Here is a 23,736-nt window from a genome sequence, read left to right on the forward strand (position 1 = left end):
AGGGGACAGTTGATGGGTGGGACTAGGCTACAGCCAGGAATCCTGTGTCTTTAGGGAAAAGGCTCTAGGCAGGGAAATTTACCTGGGAGGCCACAGTGGGATAGACTGGGAAGATGGACTTGGGGTAGAGTTGAGAACTTTATTTTGGGACTGATATGTAATGGTAATAAATCCAGCTCTGAGTAGAGAGGGTGCTGACCCAAATAAGAGGAGCTGTGATAGCCTGAACTGAAGACAGGGGAAACTGAGGCAGGCTGCCTATAGAGGGACCTCAGGCCATGATGGGGTGCTACCCATTCACACCTTCAGCTCCCATCATCCTTCTGCACTACATTCTCAGAAGGTGTTAGTTCTGAGTTGAACTGGTCCTGTACCAGCATTGGCAAGCCCAAGCATTACAAACAATCATGAGCCAGCCCGCAACAAACAAAAAACAAATGAGCAAATATAGGATTGGCTTAAAAATCATGAATATTTTTGGTAAAGTTTGGGTTGATTCTTGTTCCTTTCTGGGTCAAGGTCTCAAGCTTTTCTCCATTATCAGAAAAGCCAGACGCTTACTTTAATTTTTAAATGCGAAGGGAGAGTCTCCCAGAAGTGAAGGACTCCAGGAGTTGGAGCTTTAAGAAAAACACCAAAAAGTGTGAGAGTTGCTGACTCGCTATGGCCTGCTTGGGAAAACCCTTTGTGGCTGGATGGAAACCTTCCCAAATGGTGCGACGACCACCTCGGAGCTGTTCACTGCATTGTAGGGGACGGGACAGTGAGTAACAGCTGCGCACGCAGCATGGTGCTAATTGAGCTGTTATCTTTGCGTCAATCTCTAGTCAGCACTTTAATGCAGGCAGGATACATCTCCCAGTGTGGACTTTCCCCTGCCCCGTGCCAGCCTTTCCCGGAGCTGTTCGTGTGAGTCATCCTTTAGCCTGCAAGGTCTCTCACTAGAGAGTCACCGAACCATTCCCTTTTGCTAGGTCTGAATGGATGGTGGACCTTTCACTTTGGATCTGAAGGAGCCCACTAAACCCCACCAGAGTCCTGAGGTCACAAGCCTTGTCTCTTTATTGAACTGGTGATAAGTTACAAAGAAGGAAAAAATAGAGAATTCTATGTACAGCATTTTCCAAGACAGCTGGGCGAGGCGGGCGGGCAAAGCTTTTTGAGGGGGATGTTGGGGGAGATGTTCACCAGCAAGTGGAGGATGGGGTGGAGACAGCTCATTGCACAGTTGGTGGGATCTCTGTTGGGAGAGGCGGGGATAGGGGGTGATTCCTTTGTTGTGGAGGCCAGGGCTGGCTCTAGTGTCTTTGCCGCCCCAAGCAGGAGAGAGGGGGGGGAAAAAAGATTCATTCTACGGCGGCAATTCGGCGGCAGTTCCTTCGCTCTGAGAGGGAGTGACGGCCCTGCCGCCAAACGGCCGGACGTGCCATCTCCTTCTTCATTGGCCGCCCTAGGCACCTGCTTGCTAGGCTGGTGCCTGGAGCTGGCCCTGGTGGAGGCAGAACTTCAGGAGATGCCAGGCCAGATCCTCTGTGGGTGTTTGACTTCAGTGGAGGGATACTAATGTATCCTGGCTGGGATCAGGCCCCTAGACTCCTTTGCTCTCTGCTGTTGATCACCAGGATTTGGCAGCGGGGACTACAGGCTGTTTGGATCATGGTGTTTCTAAAGTGGGAACCAGGGTCTCAGACACCCAGGACAGCACATGTTCAGTGCCGGGTGAACACAGCTGATTGCTAAGGAACAGTCTCGCTGTGCAGTTACTTGACCCTATGCTCCCACTCCAGACTCAGCCAGTTTGTTAGCACCCTGTAATCCCTTGTTCGGAGTCACCAGTCTCTCTGCTGGTTCGATGCCCGCAGCCCGGCTGGATGCTTCATGATGCACCTGCTCCACCATGGAGTACTTCTAAGAATGAAACAGCCCAACCCTGCCTCCTCCGATCCCCCTAGCAGGAAAGCGTTTGAGCAAGGAAGGCCTGGCTCTCTCTCTCTCCCCTGGTTTGATCTATTAGGATAACTGGGGGAGGGGAGGGACGTTATTTAGGACTGTTAGTCTGGTTTCCCTCTCCCAACCCCAGGCTCCACCCATGAGGGAGGCACTGGATGCACTTCCAAGGGTGTAACTTCCCATCAAGGAGGAGACTGTGGGTGTCTCCATCCATCCATCACGTGGTTTTGTGCAGGCTGGGTAAGAGTCCTAGTAATGGACCCTTGGGAGGGCAGAACCTGGGAGCTTCCTCCAAGGAGAAAGCAGAGCCAGGAGTTACTCCATGGAACCACTGGGGGAAGGGGCAAAACATAGGAAGCTTTGACTGGTATCTCCATCCAATCACAACTGACTCCAACAGCTAATGAGTCCTTGGAACAAATGAGCCCATGCATTAGCTGCCAGAGCTGGAGTTCTGCCCCAGGGATAGGCCAGGAGCGTTCCTGATTAGTCACCATCAGTTTCCCAGAGCTGTAGTTACTGTAGCAGCAAATAAGCCACAAGGCTAGCCCAATATATACCCGACCATGCCCCTTCCCAGAGTCAAGAACCTGTGTGTGTGGAGGGGGGGTGTCTCCCCTGTCCCGGCAGAGAAGAGGGACAGGCGCTGTGATATTCTGAGCATTTGCCTTGAATTCTCTTCAGGCCAGGCACCTTTCTGCTGGAGGGTAGCCCTCCAAACCTGACCCAGCCCATTGCCTGGTTCCCAGCAGGGCTCTGTGTGTGGAGGGGAGGCCAGGGCTCGGGGCTGAGTTTCCAGCTTGGTACAAGTCTACGTACTTGGAGATCATAAAAGCGCCGACTCCTGGGCAGAGTGTGACCGATTCCAGTTCTGTCCTTTCCAGCAGCCCCCAGCCATCCGGCGGCAGCATGGCATGGGCCTCGAGCTATGCTCAAACTGGCCTCTAGCCTCGCCCTGTCACCTGCCCGCCCACCCGGGGTGAGCGCGGCCAGCACTACGCTGTCAGGTGGGGGTGCCCTCCAACTCCAAGGGCTGGGGGGGATGGGAACTTCCCCTAAAAGTTACAGCACTAAAGCTAACTGGGACAGAGCCAGCCCCTCCAGGAGTGGAGAAGTGGGGGAGCGAGGGGGGGTGCAAGGCTGAGACAGCCCCCCCCATCGTCCAGAGGGGACGCACCAGGGACGGCAGGGCTCCAGGCTGCCCTCCCCCTCCTCCACGTTCTCTACCTCTCCGTCCACCCCCGCATATAGCTCGGGATGCCCCAGCATGGGGTGGTGCTGGCTCAGGTGCCTGCCTTGGAGTGGCGCTGTTGGTGTCCCACAAACTGGGGGGGTGGTATCCTGTGGTCTCCCCCTTCCTCTCTGGCCTGCCACCCTCCCACCCATCAGCCTCAGTACGGGGAGAACTTCTGCCGTTCTGCTTTCTTGGCGCCATTGGCTGTGGAGATCTTGGTCGTGTAGGTGGCGAGGCTGCCGTTGTGCCCCGTGGCCGAGGAAGGGGGCAGCGTCAGGAAAGGGACGGGCTTGAGGCCGAAGAAGTTGGACAGGGAGATGGCATAAGGGCCACCCAGCAAGGTGGGAGGGGGCGCGGCTACCGCTGTCAGCGTGGGGCCCGGCGATGGATTGAGGGACTGGGAGAAGGTCATGCTGAGGTCAACGGGGCTGGAGATGGGGGACGTCTGGGAGGTAGATTTGGCTGTCTCTAAACTGGAGGAACAAGGAGGGAGAGAGGCAGTGAGATGCACACAGAGTGGGGCTAGAAAGCAGGGTGGGGTAATACCCTCATGCATGTAACACCAACCCCCTGCAGTGGGGATTGAACCCTTCACCTCTGGCTAAACGAATGGGCTTCTGCCAACCCGAAAAACCAGGTCCCTGATCGTTCAGAGGGCATAGCTGACTCATAAACTCCTATACACCGGTTAGCCACTAGAGAGCGACAGAGAACCATGCCATGTAATGGTGGGTTACACACACACAGCTACATGTGGAGTTTGCCAGATTGACTTAGGGATTTTAAACCGAGTTAGTTAAACCAGTGCCAAAATTTGTGCAGATGCTCTTAATGCAGTTTAATTTAAGCTGATTAGGAACTGATTTAAACTAAACCAAAATAAACTGCTTTTAAGCCAAACTAAGAGCATCCACAGAAGGGTTTGCATAAGCTTAACTAAACCGGTTTAATGAAACCAGTGCAAGCTTGTGTGGAGATGAAGCCATAGGCCCTTCTGTCCTGAAGGCTCCCAGCACAGTTTGCATTACAGGGCTGTATCTGCACCAGAGGCTTTTTGCGAGATCTCTCACCAATGCAGACGCGGGGCGTGTAAGCGTAGACAGAGTGCCAGTGTTTATACCTGATCCAAGCAGGTCTAGAGGGATCCCTCGCCTTCCCTGAAAGGCAGCCGCTGCACAAGCAGTGCTATGCAGCAGTCTGTGCCTAGGAGTTGGAGTGCAGAGCAGTTTCTGCAGCTGGCTCTGCAGGGGAGGTGTTTGGGAGGCAGAAGGGAATGCCCATGTTGTGATTTAGCCAGATGTGGGATCTTCCAAGCGTCAGGGCTCAGTTTCACATCTCTTCTGAAAGGCGGCAAGAACTGGGGCTGGTCAGAAAATTTCCATCAAAATACCTACCGGGCAGGCTGTGGTGCATCATGGGAGATGCAGTCTGGCCAGGGAGCCTGGCCTAGAGAGGCGAACGGGAGCATGAGACATGTGAACTACAGCTCCCTTGAGACACCGCTGCACATTTGAGTCAGTGTGTGTGTGTGGGGGGGGAACCCATTTTCATCCCGCTCTAAGACGGGCTGGAGAAAGGTTGGGATGAAAGAACTGCTGGGCCCTAAGGCTCAGGGTGCCTTGGTCTTTGACACTCCAATCTTTGTGCATGTGACAAACACCCTTGCCAGTCTGACTGGCAGACGCCCATTGTATAAGCAGGCAGAGCGTTGGGACACTGCATAGATTGTGGAAGAGGTGGCCACTCCCCGCCCCCCAGTCTCACTGAGATCCCAGCTCAAGGAGAAGGAGTGACACAGAAATTTGCTTCTGCTGCCCTGCAGACCAGGGTCTGGGCTGCTCCTTCCTCTGGCCCTCTCAATGGGGGTGCTGGTCCTTACCAGGCTGTGATGAGGTACTGGGCAAGAGTGATACTGACTGGGGTCCCCGTGATGGTCACATGGCGCTCGCTGGAGCCCTCGCTCTGGTTCCCGATTTTGATGTGCGCTCCGGACATCTGCCGGATCTCGCTGATCTTGCTGCCCTGGCGGCCAATGATGCAGCCAATCAGCTGGGGAGGAGCAGAGAGGGGTTAATTCGGGGGGGGCTGGGGTGGAAGCAGCAGTGCTGGACAGAGTGGCACCAGGAGAAGGCGCTGGAGCGCCCTTCGATAGCATGACACAGGGGCTGCTCTGCTCGGCCATGTTGTTTGGAGTGTTTCAGGAGTAGGGGGAGTTGCTTTCTTAGCACCCCACCCACTTCCACCTGCCCAGCAGCTGTGCCTGCCCCTCTCCATCGCAGGGCAGTGCCCAGTGAGGCCCCACAGGGGTAGGCCTAATGATAGGAGGTGGTAGGGTCTCCCCCAAACCCAGAACCTAGCACTGAGCACTGGATGCTGCTCCCCCAGCAGCTAGGCCCCAATGCCCCTGATCGTGGAATAGGTTACCCCTTGACTGCCCAATCTTAATGTTCTGCATGGCTCCCATCCCCCATGTCCACTCTGCGCTGCCCCATGGGTGTAGTTCCATGTTCTCACCAGCGTGGGTCAGCAGCAAGTCTTTGATGCTGCACTTTGTGTCTTTTTAAAAGGCCAGAGGCAGTGGCTGGGGTGTGATGACTTTAGGGGGTAGAGTGCAGAAAGGTCAACACTGCCCTCCCATCCCGCTTCCTGCCAGCTGTAACAGAGGCAGCTCTGTGCTTGGCAGCCTGCGCTGGCGGCTGGAGAGCAGCCCTGGGGCACCGGTGCCTGGAATGAGGCCGCGAGGGTGGGTGTGGGTAGCTCTGGCGCATTCCTCTCTGCTGGTGACGTTCCCCCCCAGCCCCAGCTCTGCTCTCTGGACTGCGCTCCCGAAGAACAGGACCGTGGGCACAACTAAGGCTAGGCCAGCCAATGGGGAGGGGGCTCAGGGGGTGGGTAGCCCTTTTGCTGCTGCTGCTGCACCTTTGTGCCAGGCGGCGGGGCCTCTGTAGTGAGGGCTGAAGCCTGACTAGATGGGTGGGGTGGGGTGGGGAGCCCCTGGTGTCCAAAGCTGGGACACTGGCTCTTTAAGTTGAGATTTGATCACGAGGGTAAGGCAATGCTGAGGCTTTGCCATGGTCCCTGCCTCACGGAGTCCCTGCCTCGATCCAGGTATCTCTGCTGCAGGGAGGAGGGGGAAGCTGGATCCGGGATTTGCCTCTGCCCCACTCCAATGCCGGGGTCCAGCAGCAGAGTCTGATCCCCATGCTCCTGATGTTTGGGGAGAGGGATTTTTGGGAGCTGGGGTGGGTTGGGGGCTATTCCCCTCTGCGCTTTTCCCCCTCTGGCAGTAAAGGTTCCCTGCTGAGGCTCCAGGGCAGGCATTGCACTGGTGGGAATGGGAGGAGGCTCTCACAGGAGAGCAATGGCAACTTACGTCATTGGGCACCAGGAACTCCTGCGAGCTGCTCTGGGGGCTGGCGTCCAGGCCTGGCCAGAGAGGGAGAGAAAAGGCAGCATTGCTGGGGCTCTGCTAGTGATTCCTCTGCCTCCCTCCCTTCCATGCTCTGCTCCTGTTAAAAGCCACTGGGCTCCGGGCACAGGGAATATCTTTTCCTGGGGCTTGTCCATACCCAGCTGGGGGGTGGGGAGGGGACTGGCCAAACATCCCAGACACCCCTCTCTGCTGCACCCTGCCCGGAGGGTGCCGGCCACCCCAGCACCAGGGATTGGGGGGATTAGGGAGAGTCTAGTGGAGTTGGAGGGTTTCCCCGCAGGGCTCTGGGCTGCTGGCTGGCCCCCTCTTCCCTCCAGCTGTCTTGGGAGCAGCAAGCTGTGGTCAGATGAGGGTAGCAGCCATGGACCCTCTCCCAGCACACCCAACCCCCCCCTCCTCCGGAGACACGGTCCCAGATCTCCCCCTGCTGGGAGTTGTTGAGCCACTGCAGGTCTGGGGCTTTGACAAACAGACTTTGTTTCATGACGTCTATTTGGTTCTGTAGAATTGTTCCCTCTCCTTGCCTGGGCCTGGCATAGCCCGTGTTCATCAATGCCACCCCCAGGGGTGGGCAGAGCGGATGCCCCTGCTCGCCCACAGAGGATTTTGATGATGTGCGTGACCTCCATGAGCAGATCACCTGCTGGGGAGGCAGGGTGGGGTGGGGCTGGTTTTCTTACCTGGGACCAGGGATGGTGCCTGGCCCAGAGAGGTGAAGGCAACGGGATGCCCAGAGAGTTGCTGCAATTTCGTCACCTGCTCCCAGGGAAGAAATTAGGGAAATAAATGCAAGAGCTACGTCTAAAGAGTAGTCGGGTCACCCACCATCCAGCCCTTTGGCTGCCAGCCAGTTGGAACCACAATGGGTGGGTGGGACAGCAGAACCCCCCCCCCCCCCGGGACAGGGGCTTTTCATAGTAACAGCAGCCACCAGCCCTGTGTGACCATGGCCATAGCCCACCTCGTGTTCAGAGCTGCACGAGGTTCCACCGGCCAGCTCGGCCATGCCTATGCGGGCTGGCCCTGAGCTGCAGGCCTACGGAGACGTGTGCCCAGTGGTGGACGGGCCTAGTACAGCTGGCAGCAGAAGCAGTAGGCCCCTGGCTCATGGCAGGTGGAGTTGGCTGCAGGGAGAGGAGGACACGGACGTCGCCCTGCAGGGTGGCTCCGGGAGCGAGCGGCTCCCATGCTATGTCTGCTGCGTGGACCTGACCTGGGGAAGGAAATGATGGGGGAGGGCCAGGCGTGGAGATTTGACATGGAAACATGCCCCAGAGATGAGAGCTGTGCAGGGAAGACAAGGGAGATGGGAGAGATGGAGGGACACACAAAGGGCCAAACTTGCCCCTGGGACCAGCACACCAGGGCTGGATTTGGTGCACTGATGGCCAGGGGCGGGGTGGGGGAGCTTGCATCTCCCAGGTTCTATTTCCTCCTTGACAAGGGTGTGGTGCATCCACGTTCAGCAGGGCGTTGCAAAGGCTGGCTCTTGCCACCTGCTCTCCTGCCGTGCAATAGGACAACGCTGCAGCTCAGTTCAAGGGCATATGGGAGGAAACGGGTCCCTTGGGATCTCCTGGCACTGCGGAACTGAGATTGAGCCCTGCCGTGCCGAGGAGGCAAAGCCGGACTCACCTCGGCTTGAGGCCCCCCGCTGTACTGGCCCTGCATGGAAAAGCCCTGGGGACGAAGGAAAGTGGAGGAACATCAGCGAGGCAGCTGGCCAGGATGGGAGCACCAGGGGTTGTTCTGTGTCCGCTAACAGTGTGGTATGAGAACATTCCCCCTCCTCCAGCCCCCAAACTGGGGTGTTCCTTGCTAGCCAGCCCCAGCCCCGTTTAAAGGCTGGTGAGATCAGGAGCCCCCTGGTAACTAATGCTGCAGAGGGCTCACAAGGAGAGATGTCTGAGAAGGGCAGAGCATCAGGTAACGTGTTGCCTCCTTAATAATAAACAGGAAGAGAGGAAGGGGGTTGCCTGGGTGTTGGGGGATCTCCTTGGTGCAGAGCTGAGGGAATCCCGGGTGTTTTTGCTTGGGAAGTTCCTCCCTCCCTCCCTTCCAGCTGCCCCCTTACCTGGCTGGCCGAGAGGAAAGCTGTCCCCAGGGAGAGGGAGGGATGGTAGGGAATGGTGGCCCCTTTTGGTGGCGACTGAGGAGGGGAAAGCAGAGGAGAAATCAACATATTCTTCCAGGGAGACCAACTCCCTTTCCCGACCCTATGCCCAGCCAGGCAGCTGGCTACATGCCGTAGCCATGCCCGCTGTGGGGGCCCTGCCCTTGGGCTGGGAAACGGCCAGTGGCACTGAAGTCAGTGGAAGGCAAGAGGCTGGCTGGCTTGTGCGTTGGTGAAGTGTGGTGTGTGCCCATGGCCTTGTGTTCAGTGGCTGCTAGGGCCACATCGTCTCATGGCATCAGGGTGGTAACTGGGGAGAGAGAGGCTATAAAGCAGGGGGACCAGCCTTTCAAGGGACAGTTCCAGCGGGGGCTGGGCTGTCGCATCTCCCCCAGCCTCGGCTGGCAGGACATTAAAACCACCCCAGAACGTCTTGGCTCTGACCCAACCTTGCCCTGGCAGATGGTAGACATGGGTGCAGTGGGGGGTGGCAAAGTGAAGATATTGCACAGCAACTACCACGACATCCTCCCAGAGGGCAAACACAGCAACGGCTCCAGCCCCGAAGCACAGGGAAGGAGGCTGCCAGGAAACCAGCCCCCTGAAGCCTGCCTTCCACTCTCCAGCATAGATAGGGGCACAGGGCCAAGTCCGTGTGTCTAGTCCCCCCCGAGCCCAACGCGGGTACCTCCAGGATGACTGCGCAGATCTGCCGCACACACTGGATGATGGCATCTGGCACGCCCGAGACCGTGACCGCCCGCTCCGTGGAATTGGGCAGCAGGTCTCCTGCCACCTGGACCTGTGCTCCCGTGGTCTGCAAGGAGAGATGCCCCCTTGGCAATGGCTGTGTGCGCTAAGCGGCTGCCCACGTTCCCTGGAACAATGTGGGACGGGCAGCCAGTGCTGGTACCGCTTGGGTGGAGGGCTCCCCGCACTCTGCACACCCACGCACTGGAATCAGGAAGGCAGCCACATGGCCAGTGCGGGCTACACCTTTTGCATGGCCACCGAAGGCATCTCACCGCTGAGTTTGCTGCCTCCAACCTCCTTGCACTGGCATAACCTGCCCCTCCTCCACTGCTGGGGCATTCCCATGCTCTCCCCAACTGACCAGCAACACCCTGCTGGCTCTAACAGCTCAACCAGGGTGCTTAGCAAGAGGGTTTGTTTGGGGCTGAGGCAGTGGCAGGGTAATAGGGTGACCAGATGACCTGATTTTATAGGGACAGTCCCAATTTTGGGGTCTTTTTCTTATATAGGTTCCTATTACACCCCCCACCCCACCCCATCACGATTTTTCACATTTGCTGTCTGGTCACCCTACAGGGTAATGCTGTCTCCCGCAGCAGCACCCCCATCAGGGACAGTGCTTTCCCTGTCCCTGTCCTGTGATGCATCACAGGCGCATCTACCTCAGTCCAAGGACTGGAGATTTCATGGGGCTTCCCCACAAATGGGTCTGCTTCAGATTTTTAAAGAGCCAATAGCTAGCGTGACAGCTGGGAATTGAATCAAGAGCTGAGGGTAAGTCTACAAGGGAGCTGGAGGGTCAATTGCTGGCTTGAGCAGGCTCACCCGTGCGAGCAAGGGACTAGCTACCCTGAATAGGGTCCGGTCTGAAACCTCCAGCGCCAGTGTGGATGTACCCTAAAAGCGTGAGTGACTACAGTGAGTGGTAGAGCCCCAATTCCCTAGCTGGGCCTGGAACAAACTCACATCCTCTGTGGCTTGGTCACAGCAGGCAGGAGCTATCACCCAAACTGCCCCGCGGGTTACACAGCATGTCTAGGACAGACATTCAGGCTTTCTCTTTAAAGGAAGGGGCTCGGGGATCATTTCACAGACTGTCGTGTACTGAACTAGGAACCCAAACAGAGCAGCTGGACACACTGGCATGAGAAACAGGAAGCGAAACTGACCAGTCTGGTTCCATCCCTCCAGGGAAGAGATGTGCAGAAAGTAAACAAACAGCCTCACTGGGGAGAAGCAAACAGGTTTTGCAAAGTGCCCCCAGCCCTTACCTCACGGATCTCCTTGATTTTGGCGCCAGCTTTGCCAATGAGAGAACCGCACTGGCTGGCCGGGATGACCAGCCGCAGTGTCACCGGCGGTTTGGACACAGCTCCTCCGTTGGTGGCTCCTGTCCCCAGGTCCTGAAATGAGAGAGGTACAGCATTGGAATAGAATGAATATCACCATCCTGGAGCCAAAGGCCACAGCATGGTGCTCTCAATGGAGTCTGTTCAGGGTCAGCGCAAAGCGAGGGTGTCCCTGTTCCCCCTCCCAGAGCAATGAGGTCCTACTGCTCCTCAGGGACTATCTTCAGTGTTCAGGTTGGATCTGTGTAAATACAAGCCCAGGCGAATGGCTGGCTCTGTAAAGATCAATTCCCCATACAATCAGCCTAAGTAACAGATCCCCAAGGGACCAGAATCTGACCCCTCTGGAGAGCAGAGATGCTCAGGGTTGAGGAGGAGCCATGGATTTCAGTTTAAAAGGGCTTGCATGTTCTGTTGTACCTCTGGGGGGCCCTCCAAATCACCCCCCTTCTTGGACCTTCATTCTCAGTGGGCTGATGTGGTGCAGGGTGAATACAGCGTGGCGTCGGGCAGGTACTATACCTCCTCCAGTTTGAAGGCGATCATGGAGACGGCTCTGAAGACAGCATCCGTAGATCCTGTGATGGTGGTGATCCGCTCGGGACAAGATCCCTCAGAGATGGTGATCCGGGCGCTGCTCTGAGAAAGCAAACCAGACAGGGTGAGAACTCTTCATAGGGCTATCTGGCCAAGTCTCTAATCATTTCCGTCTCTGCCAGCCCTCTATTTCTGCTGCATCCTGGTTGAGATGGGGTGACACAGATTGAACACCGTGTTCTAGTTAAGGGCTTTCCTTTGAGTTGTACAATAATTTCCCTATTATCCGCCAGCCCGTTCCTTAGGCACCCCTATTGCACATTGAGTGGATGTTTTCACTGAGCCATCCAGGTCTTTTTCCTGACAGTTTATTTAGAAGCTTTCCACATGTTTGAACTGGAAGCATCTTTTTGATCTGTGTTTGTACAGCGCCTGGCACAATGAGGTCCCCATCCATGAGGCACTACCTGGGTGCTGGAGCTCCTAGGCATTGCCACAATAATAATAATAATTAATTCATCATAATTTCACTGCAAATGCAAAGTAATGTAAATTGGAGGGATTAATCTGAAATATCCATTAATTAAGTATTGGCAATCATGTTGCCTTGTTTCCCTTGTGTGGTTAGGTCTCAAGTTCCTCAGTCTTTTCCAGTCGTAATCTAAATAATTTGGTGTCATCTGCAAACTTTGCTCACCCCCCACCCTTTCCAGATCATTGATAAATATAATAATCAACACAGATCCTAGTGAAGAACCATGGGGCCCCCTGCTGTTAATGTCTTGCCAAGATGAATGTTGGCTGATTATTCTTACTCTGTTCTCTCTGTCAAGTTCTGATCCATGACAATATTTTACCTCTCACACAAACCCCTGTTTGTTTCCTTAATAGCCTCTTGTGAAGACCTTGGTCAAAGGCCATTTAAAAGTCCAAATAAACTATATCAACCAGTTCTCCTTTATTCATATGACCTGCTCAAACAATACCAGTAGATTAAAGGGGTATCTTTGGTTACATTCAGCATAGCATGATCATGGAGGTGCTTTAAATTATATTTCTGTTTCACATTTCAGCCAATTTACCTGGTACCAAAGCAAAGCTCCCTGCTCTGATTCCCAGAATCCCAGCTGTACCTCTGGTATAATAGATTTTAATGAAAACTTGCATATATTTGCTAGCTGCTCAGCAACTTCATTCTTAAATCCCATCAGAACTCTTGGGTATCTACCATCTGGGCAAGGTGACTTGCTGCTCTTTGATGTATCCATCTGTTCCAGCATCAATTCTTTAGACACCTCAGTCGCTGATAGTACCTTACCTTTCTCACCAGAAACGAGTAGGCCCATGGAAGGTATTTCCTCAGCATCCTTTGTGATGAAGACTGATGCAAAGAAATCATTTAGTTTCTCTGCAATCTTCTCATCATCCTTAATTGCTCCCTTTGCCCGTGGTGGTCCAGCAACCCACTGAGGGTTTTTTGCAGGCTTCCTGCTTCTGATGTATTTCATACATTTCTTGTTATTTATTGCTAAGACTGTGGCTATTTGCTCTTTCCTCTTAGTTCCTTTATTTTTATTTCCCTAACTTGTCAAGGTGCAATATATTCTTGCCCCTTCATCTGACACCAGCGTCCTGTTCTGACATCAGTGACGCCCTTGTGCTACTGAGCAGTAGCAGAAATCTGGGGCCTTGCAGGTCAGCTTCTAGTGGAGAATTCAGTGATGTGGAGTCTGGGTATACTCTAAGTGTAACTTGCTTTATTTACACCAGTCCTGAAATGGGATGGTCAAACAGCATGCAGGTAAATCTCTGCTTCCAATAATTTTATCCCAACACCAGTGCCAGGTTCCAGGGAGCAACTCGGCCTTGAGAATTGACTCCAGTCAGAGCCCAAGGCAGAGCACATACTCATCTGCCATTCATGCAGTGTCCTCGCTCCCAAAGCTGCCTCTGCACACAACCTTTCAAAACCAGCCCGTCTCCCTAAGAGTCAAAACTTGCTTGCGAGCTAAGGAAGAGAACCTGAAAGGCTATCTATAACAGCACCACCTGGTGGTATCATCCTTAACTATATATTTGAGGCTCCGCCCCCTCGCTTTCCCTGAGTCACCTGGGGCTGAGTGCTCTCGTGCTAGGCAGCAGGCTCACCTCTGGGAGTGTGTGTTGTGTGTATGTGGAGGGGAAGGCATCTTCCAGCCACTTCTGTAGTTGATTAAGCCTGGGCATAGGCACTATTGGGCTTGCCAGGTATTTGGGCCTCAGGGCTGATGTGGGGTGGGGGTTATAAGAGGAGGAGGAGGGAGGTTTGAAGCGTATTCATGAGCCAGAGCCAGCTTTGGTCAGTTGCACAGGACGTAGCCTGGCCCCGTGAGAGATCCCAGGAGTGCGAGAGGCGCCGCCACCCCCCACCACTTACTTGTTCCCGTATCCTCTTAACGGTCTCGCCTTTCTGTGGGAATAAGAACAGGGAGGGTGGTTAGATTCCCACAGCTTCCGCGAGACCCCGAAGAAACGCCCCGGCTGTGGGGAACATCTACCTCTTACCCAGGGCCAGCTCCAGGCACCAGCTTACCAAGCAGATGCTTGGGGCGGCCACTTCGGAGAGGGGCGGCACGTCCAGCTGTTCGGCGGCAATTCGGTGGACGGTCCCTCACTCCTGCTTAGAGCGAAGGACCTCCCGCCGAATTGCCGCTGTAGATCGCGATCGCGGCTTTTTTGTTTGTTTGTTTGTTTGGCTGCTTGGGGCGGCCAAAACCCTGGAGCCGGCCCTGCTCTTACCTTGCCGATGATGCTGCCAACCTCCTGCGGAAACACAAAGAGAGAAGAGCAGCCCAGTTAGGAGGAGATTCCTGAGCACACAGGGGACCCACCCGATCCACCCTAGGGAGTAGGCGTGCCCCAGAGCGGCAGCATGGCTTGTTCTGGAACTGCAGGTGGAGGGACACCCTGGACTCTCATTGCCATTGGCAGGCATTGCTGCAAGCAAACCCGAAGGTCGCTGGGACAGACGTTAGCACCAGGGCAAAATGCTGGTTCCCAGCGTGCGTTTGCTGACACTTTGGCTGCGGAGTATTTCACTGCTGGGCTGATGCTCACCTGGGCTTTGTCCCAGGCCCTACAGCGTTTCTCAAATGCGGCCACCAGGGGCTTTCATGTGGCCACCACAGCCTCCTGGGCAGTGATGGCTTGCTGAGAAAAGTGATATTAACAAACATGCAAGTATCACTTTTCCCAGCAGACTTACTAGCTAGCTGGGAGGCTGTGATAAGCCATACTTGTATGTTTGTTAATATCACTTATCACAGCCTCCCAGCTAGCTACTAAGTGTGCTATGAAAACTAAGTGATATTAACCAACATACAAATAGCACTTTTTACAGTACTATTTTTACTATTAAGACTACAAAAAAAATAATAAAAAACCCTACATAAATAAATGACAATGATTTGGACATGTAAGTGTGCATATTTATATGTTTTTCCTAAAGTTAATGAAGTATTTTAGGAAAAAGTATCAGTGGGACCACTAGCAAGAGTTGGTGGCTGAACTCTGTGGCCACCAAAAAATGTGTTCTGAGAACTCCTACCCTAGCACAATGATCTCAATCGCATGCAGTTCTCTGGGCGAGTTCAGAGGCCCATGCTACACCAGTCCCTAAGAGGATGTGTCCCAGGTGGAAGGGCAAAGGAAGGAAGGGTGGATTTTGTGGTTCTCTCAGAAGATCCATACAAGCATCAGCAGGGGAACAGAAAACTCTCATGTGTTTTAAAAATGGATTGAAAACAGAAAATTCAAGACATGCTATTGAAAACATTAACTTTTTAAAAAAGGAATCTTAAAAAAAAAAAAAAAAAAAAAAAAACCCTAGCTGAATTTAAGTATCTAGCTCTCTGTCCGTCTGCATCATTTAGGTAGGTAGATGGTGGTTGAAGCCCAGATTTTGGTGCACTTGTAATGGCTTCATGTTACACAGCCATGTGCAAAAATAGTAATTTCCCCTCTCAAAAGTTCCCAGCAAATCCTCGCTTCTTTCCCTGGGCAACTGCCCTGCCTTGAGTTTTGCTTTTTTCCAAAGCCTGATAAAATGAATCCTTTCTTGAACTGAAACTTGACGTTTCTACAATTTTGCTACAAAACATGATCTCGGACTGACATTCCAGTGAATGTTTCATGGTTCTGCTCTAAAATGGACCTCTGCTGGAGCACAGACGGCCCAGGGTCAGGCTTTGATTGTTGTTAAATGGGATTAGTTTTGGGAAAGCAAAATGAAATGTGAGCCCTGCAAATTCAACACCAGCTGTCTGTCTGAGCCCAGTGCAGACCCCAATCGCCCATGCTGCTCCTCTGGGCCAGCCCCAGGGATCCCAGCCTGAAGGAGCCCTTTGCCCCAGGGTAGAACTCCTAATGTTGCTTTCCCAGGAGAGCCCGGAGGGAATCCCAGCCAGAGGGGCACACTTACCTTCCCATGCATGAGCATCCGGAGGGTGAGAGTAATGTTGAGCTCTGGCTCCTCCAGGCCGGTATCTGAGCCACTCATCCTGTCTGGCGACGCCATGGTATAGGAATGCATGAACCGGCTTCTGGGCAAACCAGCACCCAGGGTCTAGTAGGGACGCAAGCAGCTAAATCTGCAGAGAGAGGAACATCAATGGGTACAGCAAGCCCCTGCGTGGACCTTGGCCGCTCGCTTGCCCGCAGTACCGTCGTAACCCTGCTGTGCGGGAGGCTCACGGTCAGTATTGCAGCAAAGCCCAGGCTGGCTGGGCAGGCTGTGGCTTCACCCCAGCTCTCCCAGAGCACCCTGCAGAGCCATGAGATAGATGCATGGGCAGAGCATGCACGTAAATATGGCAGCTGGGTTGCCCTTAGCACTGAACCCTCCTTCGACCCTGAGCATTAGAGGCTGCGTGACTGAGCCAGGGCACTGGGCATTTGGCAAGATCTAGCCAGGATGGCAGAGGGGTTGAGGCGACTCCTCTGCTTGTCTGCCCAGCACCTTCTCTCTGCAGTGTTCAGTGATTGCCCTGTTCAGACCCTTTCTGGGAAACTCAGCCCTTAAAGGCACAACCTCCTCCTCCAACCTTCCCCCTTAACCTTCTTTTAGGGATCCTTTCTATGGGGATCCCCTCCTCCCTAAGAATTTCCCACACCCTCCCTTCGCTGAGTTGTCGCCCTGTCTCTGGACATCTGAGATCGGTCATGGCAGAGCCTGTCCTCACTCTCTGTGCACCTGTGCAAGGGGATGGCCCTGGGTAAGTGGTTTATAATAATGACCAGGACTGGAATACTGAACAGAGCCTGCATCACAGCAGTGGGGTGGCCAACAGTTGCTACCATCCAGTGGCTGGCGTGTGCTGAGCTGGTGGCATTGGCCCCGATCCTAGGCAACAAACATCCAGCTTTCAAAAGCAACGGGTACAGCTGGCAATATGGGGCCCACTCAGCAGAGAGGCCAAGGGTACAGCTGGCAATATGGGGCCCACTCGGCAGAGAGGCCAAGGGTACAGCTGGCAATATGGGGCCCACTCGGCAGAGAGGCCAAGGGTTCGATGGGGCACACCCACTCTACATGGCACTCTGTCTCCATCTTATGGTGGCTGAGCCACAGATAGAGGCTGAGGAGGCCTCAACAGTCGGAGCTAACTCAGGTGCGTCTTTTAGAGGCTCCAGCATTTCAAACCAGCTGGTCTCAGGTTTGATCCCTGCTGCTTGATGAGCCAGCGAGGAGCGTCATGTTACACATGGGGCCGAGCCTATGCTCTGACCTCAGACGGGTGCAAACAGCTGTGTAACAAACTGTGTTAGCTAATGTATATTAAAGAACAGTAGAGAGGCAGCTGTTGTATATTTAGTTGTGTTATAAGAAAATGTCAGAGGGACTTTTTCTGCTTTCTGCTGGTGGCTTGTTGACACGGCTTTTCAAACACTGCTAAAACAATTGTAAAGGCTGTAAAAATCAGAAAGTTGGTCTGCGCCGAATCTATGGCGGATTCTTGGGCTGTGTAGCTAACAGGGCAAAGCAACCCAGACAAACGTGTGATTTACGAGCCAGGTGCAGATCTCCCCGGTGAGACAGACTAGGGAAGATGGATACTGTCTGGCCAAAACTAGCCAGTAACTCCAAGGGCCCAAGAAGCAAATAAGTAAGAATAAGACCGCGGTTGTAAGAAGCAATGGAACACAACGAAAAGCCACCTAGACTGTGTAAGGAGGAGGGTAGCGGTGGCTAAAGAAAGATCACTAAGGAGGTACCAATTAAGAGTGTTAGCAGGAGAAGTAAAAATGTATCCGTTAAAAAGCTTGTGGGTTAGCATGTATGAAACGCTAGGCTAGACTAGACTGTTTAGAGCTGAGGTTGTTTAATAATCTGCCCCTGGGTGATGTCACGAGACAAGGTATAAAGGATGTGTGTTCACCAAAGGGAGGTTGGAGCAACACAGGAGCCAAACCAGGGACTGGCATAGAGCGAACGCTGACAGAAGCAGGCTCCCGGCACCCCAGGATTGGGCATTAGGTTCCTGCTCTGTCTCCTTCACTTCAGCGTTATGCTTGATTAAGCCAGTGCGGCGATGTGCTGAAATGTTCTTATTAGAGCTTTCAATAAGTTAAGCTGAGCAATTGGCCTGGACTGTGCATTCCACCCACTGGGGTGGCCTTCTCAGGGGGCTGAGGAAGGGGCAGGGCAAGCATGTGGCCAAGGCCTGTCCTGAACCTGATCTGCGGCTAGAGGACTTTGGTCTCCAGGCCTGGCAGTCCAGAGCCTTCCCCAGCACTACGCTCATTCAGTGATGTGGAAGAGACCAGATCCCCAGGGGTTAGCCGAGCAAAGGGGCTGGCATGAATCCAGGGGGAGGCGGACTGGTGAACTGGGGAAGGCGGTGAGTTTGAGGGGGCTGCCCTGAGGAGATGCTGCTGACTGAAGTTGTGCCAGTATCGCATTAGGGGAAATGAGTGGGAGTCCTGGGTGGCGCAGCTGGGAGTGTTTGGACCCTGGGTTTTAGTCCAGACTACGCAGAGGTGGAAGGCTTGGGCAGCTGCAAAGTTTGTTCTGAAATCTGGTTTGTATGCTGCCCCCTCGCTCTCTGCGCCCCCCCCCATCTGTTTCCTCAGTGCTGTCCCCTGGTGCAGTCCTGGGGGCATAAAGGGACAGCAAAGGCAGCTGATCTGGGGATAGGGGATGTAGCCAGGAGCAGAGGAGTGGCACGGGCTGTTGCAGCCAAGTGTAAGTTAGAGCAGCCCTGAGACAATCAATTTAAAACCAGGAAATCTTCCTGCTGTTCTGACTTGCATGAGGGACTGGGCCAAGGATCTGGGACGGTGGCTTAAAGCCTTCTCTGCCTCTCCCCTTCCCTCCTGTGCTGAGTGGAGCGTGGCCGAAATGGACGATGGGGCCTGCATCGGTCAGGGAGATTGGGTCTGGGTCTCTTCCTAGATCTGCTTGGTTCTGTCTGCACTGGGGAACCAATGTACCAGAACCCTGGGCCCCAGAACACGCAGGGTCCTGGGTGGGAGTGTTGCCCCTTTTGCAGATAAGCAGGGGCTGGCTCACGTTCTGCACAGCATAGCAGTAGCTATGACGGTGAAGGGAAGGACAGAAGGGGAATCCAGCCTCCTCTTCAAGGGCACAAGCTGATGGCCTGTTGCAGGGGCCTGGCAGGATTCCCCCTCCACCCCTACGGACAATCAGCGGGTGGATTAGCACATCGGGACTGCCAGGAGAGATGCTATCACTGAGGAGGAGAGACGGAGTATGGCATTCTGGTCACCTTCCTCTGAAGCATCAGCTATCAGCCTCTGGTGGAGTGAGGACACCAGACGAGATGGACCATTGGATTGTCCAATCTACTGATACCTGTCGTCTCCTATTCGTATAGCTGGGACATTCATTCTGACTCCTCCAGCCGTATCCCCTACCCAGGCAGCAAACATTCCCAGGTGGATCCCTGCGTCTTTCTCTGCATGTTGCTGCCCCCAGCCTTTGAGCACTGTCCATGTGCTGCACTGTGCTGGCGGTGGGAGGATGCTCCAGTCCAGGGGAGAGGGTTTATGTGTGGGTGTGTCTGAGATGTAAGGGATCCGAGTGACATCACTTAGGTGAGGAAGGCGAGGGAGAATGGCGGGGTGAATGGCAATCCTCTGAATTATGGTTTGACTAAGCCCAAGGCCCCCAGCTATGTTATGGCTGGGTTCAGCTTCCCTTGTGGTGGGCAGAAGCCCTCTCCCAGCAGGGCTGTGGTTCACCACCATCAGAGTTATTCTTGCTTCACTGCAGGCTCTTTGCTCCCTCTGTGCCGGCTACAGTCCCTCTGTAACCCCTCTCTTAGCATCCCGGGGCTTAGATCCCTATCGCCTCTGCTGTCCTGCTTTATTTTGGCCTTGTGAGCCTGCCTGGGAATCCGGCACCAAGCCCTGGGAGCCATCCGGCTCGTCAGCACTGTCAGCAAGGTGACATACATGGTCCTAGCACTGATTTTGCCTTGACCCAGCAAACAGTGGGGCTGGCCTGTGAGGGTCCCCAAGAAAGCATCTGAGATAGTGGATGGCAAGAGAACACAGGCAGCTTTGGGGGAGCGGTGACTGAGGCTCTGCATGGCCAGAGGGCAGTGGGGACACCAAACGAACAGGCTGATCAGCTCAGAGGTTTGCTAATAAAGGGGCTAAAGAGAGAGCATGGAAACAAGGAGCACTATTAATGCCAGCGTTGGAATCGTGAGTCACCTGCAAGGGAGCTTACTGGCTGCTGCTAAAGCTTTCACCAAACCTATCGGGCCAGCTCTTGCCCACACTGTGCAGTCGTGAAAAGTCTGAAACGCCAAGGAACAATCGCAGCTCCGCTGCGTGGGGAGGCCTCCTGGCCCATCCTCCATGCTAAGGAGAGACGCTGCTCGGAGGGGCATTATGGGAGCTGGTGTGCAAGGGAGCGGGTGTGACGCTGGCCATAAAGGAGGATCTGCTGTGTGTGTGAAACACGTGTACACGCACATGTGCTCCTTGCCCTGCTGTTGGCTTAAGGAGCAGAATTCCATCCCCTTGCTCCCAGTGTGCAAAGCCTGTTTTATGCAGGGTCTGTTGGAGGGCAGCAGGATTTAACACCATAAGAGCTGCAATGTTTGGGTGATTGTGGCACACGCTGTGTATCTCTTACGGTTTTGTGTTCTATACTCTGTAGCTGTAATGTCTGAGGAGCCTGCCTGCTTGCCAGTGCCACTTTGGAAGGCAGAGTTGATGCTGTACGTTACAGAGAAGACCTCCCCACCCTTCCTCTCCTACACTCCTGGAGACTTTACTTTATAGTTCAGTGGTTTGAGCATTGGCCTGCTAAACCCAGGATTGTGAGCTCAATCCTTGAGGGGCCCTTTAGGGATCTGGGGCAAAAAATCTGTCTGGGGATTGGACTAGATGACCTCCCAAGGTCTCTTCCAGCCCTGATATTCTATGAGGCTGCTCTACCTTATGCTGGTTAATCTAGGAGCTACACAGCCACTTTTCCCTCCCCCCACTGTGCAGGGCAGTGAATGACTACACAGCATGACGGACCATGCAGCGTGGGTGGACTGCAGTGTGTCTAAAAGATGCCTTATGAAATGAGCATATTAGATAAAGCTCTGGGTTGATCCCTTCTGTATCCGTGACCAACGAGTGAAACACCCAAAATAAAGACAGCCCTTGCGCAATCCAAGCCAGCGCTAACAGGACATGATAGGGGTGTCTGGTTACTCCCAAGCAGACCTCAGGCAAAGCTGGATGTGTTCAGTAAAACTGCTAGCTCTGTACCTTCCCCATCCGCCCGAGTGTATTAATGACAGGCTCCTGGAGGCTGGGACACAACAGCTGACAGTTGTTTTTGTGCCACCAATGCTCAATTGCCAGTGTGTCCCTGGACACACATTGATTTCCTACAGACTGCACCTTGCACCCTGTGTGTCTGAGCACAGCGGCTATTGTTTAATAACTTCAGTTTGTGCAGGGCTGTATCTTGCCAGGACATTTTTCCATCCCATGCTGCCAGCCCAGCTCCAGGGTCAGGGATTGCCAATCAGACAGCTGCTGCACACCCAGGACCTGGAAGAGCATAGGGGTGGGCGTTCCCCACAACAAAATACTCCGTTTACTCCCAGTTAAAGCAAGTGTCTCCACCACAACCACAAATCCAGAGAATTGCCAGCTAAGACATCCACCAGTCACATGCCCTCGAGCCATAGGCACCATAATAGCACGGGCCTTGATTTCCAGAAGTGCTGAACATCAAACCCTCCCCCTGATGGAACCTGGAGCAGTTCCGTACTTCTGCCCAAGTGACCCAATCATGCACACACTAGCTCACTTCCACACTCAGACTGGCATCATATCAGCAAGTGTAACCCGCCTGCTTTACACTGCAGCATTTGACTTTGTTTGGCCTAAGGCACAGGAGAGGAGCCATGGGGAGATGATGCGGATTGCAGCTGGCATACTCTGTATCTGCCCATCTGAGCAGGGCAACTCAGCACCCAGGGGCCTAGAAACACCCTGAAGTAGAGCGTGGTCATTACCAAACATGTTCAGTAGCTGTTTCTGAAGCTGTAGAGGAAGTTTTCATTGTGGGCAAGCCACCTGACTGGCCACACCCAGTCACTTCTGAGAGCTCAGTCAATCAGAGCACAGTAGGGGATGGGGGAAAGGTATAAATAAGGAGTTAAAGCAGGGGTGGGCAAACTTTTGGACTCAAGGGCCACAGCTGGGTATGGAAATTGTATGGTGGGCCATGAATGCTCATGTAATTGGGGGTTGGGGTGTGGAAGGGGGTGAGGGCTCCGGCTAGGGGTGTGGGCTCTGGGGTAGGGCCAAAAATGAGGAGTTCAGGCTGCAGGGGTGGATGAGGGCTCTGGTAGGGGGTGCAGGTTTTGGGGTGGGTCTGGGGATGAGGGGTTGGGGGTGCAGAGGGTGCTCTGGGCTAGGACCAAGGGATTCGGAGGGTGGGAGAGGGATCAGGGCTGGGGCAGGGGGTTGGGTTGCAGGCTCTGGGCAGTGCTTACCTCAAGCAGCTCCTGGCAGCAACGGCAATATCCCACCTCTGGCTCCTAAGCAGAGGCATGGCCAGGCGGCTCTGCGCGCTGCCCCATCTGCACCCCCCCCAGCTCCCATTGGTCGCAGTTCCTGGCCAATGGGAGCTGTGGAGCTGGTGCTTGGGGCCGGGGCAGCGCGTGGAGCCCCCTGGCTGCTCCTACATGAAGGAGCCGGAGGGGGGACATGCCACTGCTTCTGGGAGCTGTGCAGTACCACAGCACGTGTAGAGCAGGGCAAGCCCCCAAGCCTGCTCCCTGGCTGGAGTGCTGGAGCAGGGCAAGCCCTGGACCCTGCTCCCTGGCGGGAGCTCGAGGGCCAGATTAAAATGTCTGAAGGGCCGGATGTGGCCCCTGGGCTGTAGTTTGCCCACCCCTGAGTTAAAGGCAACCCTGATGAGGAGGTGCTTGTTGGCAGGTTCTAGTCCTTGTAACATGTTGAATACAGGTGAGTGCTATTCTGGCTTCTCCTACTAGGGAAGCTCTCCATTAAGATAAGGTTTGATCCATGAGGCAGTGTTTTATGGACCTGGAGGGAGAGCTATGGGGAAGCATCTCTCACCTACAGAGGCTACATTGTCTGTGGAACTTCATGTAGCTATCAGCTAACTGTTCGAAGCAGGGATTCTGTCTCTGTTCAACAGATAATGGGGCAGATCTGAGGGAGTGGTGAGTTTCTACATTCTTACCTCACCTGGTGGGGCTTATGGGGTGCAGATAGTGTGAGTGCCTTATGGAGATCCAGGGACTGGCTATTTTATATTCGGATCCCAATCCATGTACCACTTTGGATACCGATGACAGGTTTCTGATTCACCAGCAAGTAAGGAGCAGTCAGCTATTAGCACGTGAGCTGGACCGGGGCTCGCTGTGGAGATCCCCAGATTGTCTGTTTGCTGGCAGGGTTCTGAAGTGTTTGAAAGGGCTGAGATGCTGCTATTCTCCCCGGGCTTGGACGAGTCCAGCTGACACACACACTACATAGTATGGTCACTCTGTAAAGACTGAGAACTCATCTCCTAGAGCCGCTCAGAGGGAATGGGTTTGTGTGTGTGTACTGACATAGAGAAGTGTAGCTGTTATGAGTATATGTAATAGCATCAAAGTGTATGAGAAACACCATCAGATTTACTTCCTAACAACTTGAATTTAAAAGTGATTCTTAGTATTGGGCTATAACTTACAATGTTGTCTCGTTTCAGTGTGCATGGAATGTTTGTTTACTAAGAAAGTGTAGCCTGTTGTCCAGGATATCAGAGAGGCGAGGTGGGTGAGGTAATGTCTTTTATTGGACCAGCTGCTGTTGGTGAGAGAGACACGCTTTT

General features: G+C 54.0%; 1 protein-coding gene across 2 annotated transcripts in view; it reads right to left on the reverse strand.

The window, feature by feature from the left end:
* Nucleotides 1-1,035: 1,035 nt before the first annotated feature.
* The window catches only part of PCBP4 (poly(rC) binding protein 4), a 33,556-nt gene continuing 10,855 nt past the window's right edge, over nt 1,036-23,736 (reverse strand). The window contains exons 2-13 of one of the 2 annotated variants that reach the window (XM_054035937.1): nt 15,829-15,997; nt 14,148-14,171; nt 13,786-13,818; nt 11,355-11,471; nt 10,755-10,886; nt 9,419-9,547; nt 8,692-8,766; nt 8,253-8,297; nt 7,298-7,373; nt 6,558-6,610; nt 5,064-5,233; nt 1,036-3,657 (exon numbers count right to left, since the gene is read on the reverse strand). In XM_054035937.1, the coding sequence (XP_053891912.1) occupies nt 3,342-3,657; nt 5,064-5,233; nt 6,558-6,610; nt 7,298-7,373; nt 8,253-8,297; nt 8,692-8,766; nt 9,419-9,547; nt 10,755-10,886; nt 11,355-11,471; nt 13,786-13,818; nt 14,148-14,171; nt 15,829-15,939 (1,281 nt within the window). In that variant the 5' untranslated portion in view covers nt 15,940-15,997 and the 3' untranslated portion in view covers nt 1,036-3,341. The remainder of the gene's footprint in view (nt 3,658-5,063; nt 5,234-6,557; nt 6,611-7,297; nt 7,374-8,252; nt 8,298-8,691; nt 8,767-9,418; nt 9,548-10,754; nt 10,887-11,354; nt 11,472-13,785; nt 13,819-14,147; nt 14,172-15,828; nt 15,998-23,736) is intronic. The other variant, XM_054035938.1, reaches the window with a different exon arrangement.

Source organism: Malaclemys terrapin, chromosome 7 (genome assembly GCF_027887155.1).
Source record: "Malaclemys terrapin pileata isolate rMalTer1 chromosome 7, rMalTer1.hap1, whole genome shotgun sequence".
NCBI lineage: Eukaryota > Metazoa > Chordata > Testudines > Emydidae > Malaclemys > Malaclemys terrapin.